At 38.0% G+C, this 7,322-nt stretch overlaps 1 protein-coding gene across 2 annotated transcripts in view; it reads left to right on the forward strand.

The window, feature by feature from the left end:
- RYK (receptor like tyrosine kinase) overlaps positions 1-4,042 on the forward strand; it is an 89,658-nt gene extending 85,616 nt beyond the window's left edge. For both annotated transcript variants that reach the window (XM_076005350.1, XM_020288009.2), the window contains exons 14-15: positions 2,442-2,578; positions 3,602-4,042. In XM_076005350.1, the coding sequence (XP_075861465.1) occupies positions 2,442-2,578; positions 3,602-3,713 (249 nt within the window). In that variant the 3' untranslated portion in view covers positions 3,714-4,042. The remainder of the gene's footprint in view (positions 1-2,441; positions 2,579-3,601) is intronic.
- The last annotated feature ends 3,280 nt before the right edge of the window (positions 4,043-7,322 follow it).

The following is a 7,322-nucleotide window of genomic DNA, read 5'->3' on the forward strand; positions in this document are numbered from 1 at the left end:
TTAGGTTCCAAAGGCTGAATACTTTGGTTTTTGTATTAATATTTAGGATAATGCTCTCTCAAAGTGATTGGGAAGTGTTCCTTCCTTCTCTCTGTTCTGAAAGTGTTTGTGTAGGATTCTATAATAGGCTGAATTGTGTTCCCCCCCCCCCCCAAAATAGGTTGAAGCCCTAACCCCGGTACTTCAGAATGTGACCTTATTTGGAAACAGGGTCATTACAGATTTAACATTAAGACGAGGTAATATCAATTAGCATGGGCTCTAATCCAACATAATTGGCATCCTTCTAAGAAGAGAAGGGAGACAGACACATGAGGGGAGAATGTCAAGTAAAGACAGATTGGAGTGCTGCAGCCACAAACCAAGGAATACCAAGGGTTGCTGGAAACCACCAAAAACTGAGAATAGGCAAGGATGAATTCTCCCCTACAGGTTTTGTAAGGGAGCATGGCCCTGCTGACACCTTAATTTTGGACTTCTAGCCACCAGAACTGTGAGACCATAAATTTCTATTATTTAAGCCATTAGGTTGTGGTATTTTGTTATGGTAGCCCTAAGAAACTAGTAGATTTATTTTATTATTTTTTCTTTCAAGTTCGATAGAATTCACCAGGCAAATTGAATGTGAAGTTTTCATTGTAGAAAGGTTTTAAATGATGAATTCAATTTCATTAACAGATTTAGGGCTGTATACATTTTCTGTTTGCTATTGTGTCTGTTTTAGTAATTTGTATTTTAAGAAATGTGTTCATTTCATCTGTTATTGAATGTATTGGCATAAAATTGAGTTCATAATAGTTTTTGATGTCTATAAGATCTGAAATGATGTTTTCTCTTTCATTCCTGATATTAATTTTGTTGTTTTGGTTCAGTCTAGCTCAGTGGTTCTTAAATGGGGACAGTTTTGCCCCCTCTCCCCGCTCAGTGCAGGTCTGTTGGCGACATAGTTTCTCAGCTTTTGTTTGTCTGAAAAACTCTGTATTTTGTCTTGATATAGAATTTTCCTTGACAGTTTTTAAAATATTTTAAGAGACAACAATCCATTGTTTTCTTATTTATATAGATTCTAATAAGAAATGCTATTGTCATTAATGCAAGTCTTTTAAACAGACTTGCATTTGACTTGTGTTTGATATTTTTCTTTTTTCCTTCTTTTCTATTTTTTCTCTTTCACTCATTAAAAAATGTATTTTTGGGCAAGTTACTTCTCTGAGCCTCAGTTTCCTCGCCTTATAAATTGGGATAATATCAATGATTCTCACAGTTCTTTTGAGAATATTAAATGCATTAAAGGATGCAAAATGCCTGGAACTTGTAGCCACTCATAATCTGATACTGTGGTACACAGGTATCCTCCTCCTTATCTAGCTTCAGTTGTTCTGATCTCGGGGTTCACATATGGCAGGATATAAGTGGGAGTCCCCAGTCTCAGTCTTTCCCAGTACATGGCAGCAGCTCTGTGTGGACATATTGTCTGCCCTCCACATGCTCTCCAGGGCCACAGCGCAGCCAGGGCTGGGCCGAACTTGGGAACCCTGAGCAGACCATGAATGGGCACTGTTGCCCCTGCTTACCATTCCTACTCCTACCAGTACTTCACATGCTGAATTTAACGAAATCTGATCTTTTATTTATGCAAAGTTGGAAGATCTTTTCATCTGTTAATTTAAATGTTTAAATATGGTTAAAATCCATGAGTTATATTTTGCCTAATTTGCATATTTCACTTAGGATGCTCTTCCCTTTAATTAGACTAAAATTATATTCGTTTTCCACTCAATAATACAGGCTGTAAGATTTAAAGTTACAAATTTTCATATTAGAAAAATCTTAGATGTAATTTATGGTTGTGGGTGGTGCAGCTTGTAATCAACAATAAAAACTGTTCCTTCCAGCTGGGCGCGGTGGCTCACGCCTGTAAACCTAGCACTCTGGGAGGCCGAGGCAGGCGGATTGCTCGAGGTCAGGAGTTCGAAACCAGCCTGACCAAGAGTGAGACCCCGTCTCTACTATAAATAGGAAGAAATTAATTGGCCAAGTGGTGGCGCATGCCTGTAGTCCCAGCTACTCAGGAGGCTGAGGCAGGAGGATTGCTTGAGCCCAGGAGTTTGAGGTTGCTGTGAGCTAGGCTGACGCCATGGCACTCACTCTAGCCAGGGCAACAGAGTGAGACTCTGTCTCAAAAAAAAAAACAAAAAAAAAAACTGTTCCTTCCAACAGATCTAATTACTTGGAATATGTAATACTTAATATTCACATTAAAGGATGCTCTCCTTTGTCACTACAAGAGAAACTAACTGGGTATGATAGACTTCTTTTTGTAAGTAATATTTAGCTTTCCTTAGGAGTTAATAGAACTGCTATTTTTGGCATATAGTTGGCTATAGGCAGCAGCACCCTGACAGCTGTTTCCCCTCATTGTGTTGCTGCTCCTTTCCCAGTGGGCCTTTGGAGTGACGCTGTGGGAGCTTATGACTCTGGGCCAGACACCCTATGTGGACATCGACCCCTTTGAAATGGCCGCGTACTTGAAAGACGGTTACCGAATAGCCCAGCCAATCAACTGTCCTGATGAACTGTGAGTTTTTCTGAGCTTGAAACATGAGTTTTATTCCGTTTACTGTGCCGGGATAAGAGAAGAAGAGCAGATTTTCATATTCAGACAGAGCCTTCCCTTTTGAGAAAATGATTCTTTGGATTTAATTAGACTCTGGTAGAGAACCACCAAGGCAGATTCATTCACTGTTTCATGCATTTGACATTAGTACTTCTTGCATCTTATATTGGTAGTACACAATCTAAGTACTGCAAATTAGTCTGAGAGACTAATAGATATAGCGAGAAAACAGTTATGAGTTTTTTGAATACTGTGAGTTTTGAATTCATAGTTGTGAATACTATCTTAGTTATTCTATATAGAGTGAGGACCTGACTTTTGTTTATACAGCCCTAAGGACGTAGTATAATAGTTGCGAAAAACCTTTCTCATTGTCATTGTGTCTTGCCAGTTAGTATCAACTGATATATAGGGAAGATATTCTAGGCTAGTGAGCGGGATGGTTGCTCTGTTTCTTGCTTTCATCACATAGCTAATCTTCCCATATAATGGGAATGTGGGGTGGGCAGGAGGCTTTTCAGGGATGATTGGGTGCACAGATGAGTGTGTTCTCAGCTCCACCTCCCTGAAGGTTTCTACACCATGACAAGGTGGTAGCTTTTGCACTGATTTTACTATAGATCCAAGGTTCTTAGAACTTAGATAAAATGTCCTCTTCTTCCAAGTTCTCTCTCTCAGAACATAAATATAAGATAACATAGGTTATTAATATGGTTTAGGTATTTACATGGAATCTCTGGATCTGCTGAAATCTTTTGATACGCCTTCACGAATAATTGAAATTCACACATGTAATCCAAATAATTTGTTTTAGCTTCTTTTGATTCTAGAACTGTCAACAGACAGTAAAATTGATCTATTTTTAATATATCGTCATTTCCATACCCACATTTAGATAGAAAACATATCTGGCTTGAAATTAGCCAAAAGGTTAGGAGTACTGTGTCATCACTAGCCAAATTTTCCATTTTTGTCTCTCTGCAGATTTGCCGTGATGGCCTGTTGCTGGGCCTTAGATCCAGAGGAGAGGCCCAAGTTTCAGCAGTTGGTACAGTGTCTTACAGAGTTCCATGCAGCCCTGGGAGCCTATGTCTGACTCTTCTCTCACAGTCCTGTAGCATCAGGAGGAAGGTGCCTGTCGGGGCTCACCTGGAACCTGTCATGGACACTTCATATACATCACAATGCCAACAGAAGCACATTTGTCTTACAGAACATCGTGCCTTAGGACTGCTTTAGAATCTGAACTTTTAAAGACAGACTTAATAATGTGGAATATTTTCTAGATATCACTTTTATTAGGTTGAACTGAAAGAGTTTTTGTAAATTTTTTGGCCAAAATTATTTTAAAACATAGTTACTTTGGACTAGGGGTGCATTCTTACAAAATAAATAAACAGTTTTTTTTAATTGTTTAGACACAGATATTTGGAATAGCTATCTTAGTGCCAACTGCTTTTTTATTTTTTTACTTCAAGGTAATGTAGGTGATTCACCTTTAAAGTTGTTTTAATATTATTTTTTATCACTACTCTTGGAAATGGTTTGTCTTCAAGATGCAATACTTTTCTTAAGAAAGGAAAACATCATAAAAAGGTGTCTGGTTTGCCTTGTACAAGAAAAGGCAATATCAGAGGAAGAAAACTTAAAAGCTAGAAGAAAAAATTGAAAGAATTTTTTAAAATACTTATTAGAAGCAAACTGCCCTTGCATGGGAAATTGTTTACTTTTTTAGTGAAAAAGACTTCTGCTTTTTTGTTTTGGGGAAAACAGAGCTGAGTTCATTATATCTTAAATTTGGCAGAAGTCAGCCTTTCTGTGAGCCAGAAGGGGATTGGGGAAGATCCATAGTAAGCAATGGTGATTTTATTTATTTTTACTCTCTGGAAAAGGAGATAACACAATTCCAGAAAGTGAAATCATGTCTCTAAGGTTAAGATTCCCTTTTATTGCACCTAAAATAGTGCTATGCACAGAGTGGGTGCTTGTGTTGTGGTTTAAGAAAAAATGTAAGCTGATAAATTTTGTGCTTATCTTCAAGGCTGGCTTAAGTATAAAATTGTTTTTTAAAACACTTGAACAATTAAAGGATTTGTTTTATATTATGACAGGAGTGAAAATATTGTTCATAATGGATAGTTCTTGCATCTATTAAGTCTTTGAACATGCAACAGCTAGATATTCATGTTTTATTTCATGAGTATTTCACTCGGGCTCCAAAGTCCTAACACATTACAGCTGACTCAGCCTCCAGGTTCTAATGAAAAGTTGGAATTATTGTTACAGGAACTATTATGACACTGAAGCATTTCTCCAGAGCCAATAAATTAGGGGTATTTGTGTATTTATGCTCAGGTTTAGTTGGCCTATGGCAGAGTTGAATAGTCGCCCTAAATAATTGGGCTTGCAGGTGTCTGCTACTACTCCATCATCATAGGCAGGGGTCCTCAAAATTTTTAAACAGGGTACCAGTTCACTGTCCCTCAGACCATTGGAGGGCCAGACTGTAGTTTAAAAAAAACTATGAACAAATTCCTGTGCACACTGCACACATCTTATTTTGAAGTAAAAAAAACAAATGGACAAAAATACCCGCATGTGGCCCGCGGGCCGTAGTTTGAGGATGGCTGCTCATAGGTATGTAAGGGAGAATGGCAGTGGCTTTTACTGTTTTTAAAGAAGCTTTATTTCAGCAGCTCATCTGGAAAAATATCAACAGCTCACATAGTACGTAAGTAAAATTAGCTCACACAGTACATAAGTAAGTCTCGTCTAAGTAAGCTGAGTGCATGATTTTGTCTGTACCATTTATTAACAATGGTTCTTTGGTTTTATGAAATATTCAGCCCCCTGAATGTGACTGGGTTTTTGTCTGTTTTGTTTTTTTAAGAGACGAGATCTCACTGTCACCCAGGCTGGAGTGACGTGGTGCAATCATAGCTTACTACAACCTCAAATTCCTGGGTTCAGGCAATCTCCCACCTCAGGCTCCTGAGTAGCTGGGACTATAAGCATGCAAACACCACTCCTGGCTAATTTTTTTTAATTAATTAAAAAATGGGATCTCACTGTGTTGCCAAGGTTGGTCTTGAATTCCTAGCCTCAGTCAATCCTCCCACCTCAGCCTCCCCAAAGTTGCTGGGATTACAAGTGTAAACCACCACGCCCAGCTCAAATGACTAAAAAAAAGTTCCTTTGAACCAATCATAAAATCACAGATGTTTTTGTTCATAACCTGCATTCTTAGAAGGCATTCAATCAACAGATACAGCACTTACTATGTATTACGCTCATGAGTGGTTCAACTCTAGTGTCCCTTCCAACATTCAGTGCATTCTTTTTTGTGTTCAAATGAGTGCATTGTTTAGAAATCACAATTCTATGTACAAGGTCTGTTTAAAAAAGTAAGTGTTGACATCTGACTTCAAGCTCCAGTTAGCAAGTAGTAAGAGGTGCTCTGTGTTTGCTGGAATGGTGTGAGTGTGGTGTGGTGCCTTTCATCTTATCTTTTTGTGTTTGTAAGTGCTTTTATTTATGCATGTATTTTTGGTTTGGTAGGTTTTTCTTGCTAAGCTAGTTGGAGTCATTGACATGGGAAGGAAAGAGCCATTATAAGATTTCCATGGCTAATCCTCTTAAGTGGTTTTGTCATAGATTGTGAATATTACTGAACTTTTACATTTTACTGATTTTGCAGAAAATGCAATTTTTATAGGAAAGCAAATTGACAAAGCACAGACATGGTATTATAAGCTAGAACTAGTGACCTAGAGGTCCATTATATTCTGTTCTTTCTTGTAACACTCCTGTTGTAAGAAAATTTTATTTGTAGATGCAAGGAGGATTAGGTTATTCATTTAATATATCTTTATTGTCCACTGTATACCCAGCTCTCAGGATATGCAGAGAACAAGACAGATGACATTCCTCCTTTTCTAGATCTTACATTGTAGTTAGGAGAAACAGATAATGAACATAAATATGATTTTGGTAAGTGCTAGTGATAAAAATAACAGAGTGGCATTAGAGTAACTTTAGATGTCATGGTTAGCCAGATTTCTCTTTGCAGATGGCTTTGAATTGAGATCTGAATGACAAGAAAAAGCCAGCCACGAGAAGATCGAAGTAGAAGAGATAATTGCAGAAGCCTTAAAGTATAAACAAACAGTCTCAGCTTTGTCTATCTATCCATTTTCCAGCTGCCACTGTTCAAAGAAAAAGGAAGCCATGAAACAGGTCCTTGTGAGCCATGGGACACATTTATATTTTATTCTGATAAAAAGGGAATTCCATTGAAGAGTTTTTCAAATAAGGAGCGACACGATCTGATTTGTCATTTTGAAAAGATGATGCCAACTCTTTTGATCAAGATTGGATTGTGGGAAGGCAAAGGTAGAAGTAATGAGACCCTTTAAGAAGCTGTTGCTTAGTCCAGGAAAGAAAAGGTAGTAATTTTGACTAATATGGGTAGTGGGGGATATAGAGAGAAGAGGCAGATTAGAGTTAACGTTTTGAAGATGTACCAGAATCTGGATCCATTGGATGGATGTTGGCACTGGGGTGAAAAAAGGAAAGGGGCCCTGACTATTAATAGTTGGTTTGGGGCTTGAATATCTGGTTTTATGGCCAAATTGTATACTGAAATGGGAAAAACTTTAGGAGAAAACAGAATTTTACACTGGCAGGAGGAGTCAGCAATTGGCTG

This window comes from Microcebus murinus, chromosome 1 (assembly GCF_040939455.1).
Source record: "Microcebus murinus isolate Inina chromosome 1, M.murinus_Inina_mat1.0, whole genome shotgun sequence".
Classification (NCBI taxonomy): domain Eukaryota; kingdom Metazoa; phylum Chordata; class Mammalia; order Primates; family Cheirogaleidae; genus Microcebus; species Microcebus murinus.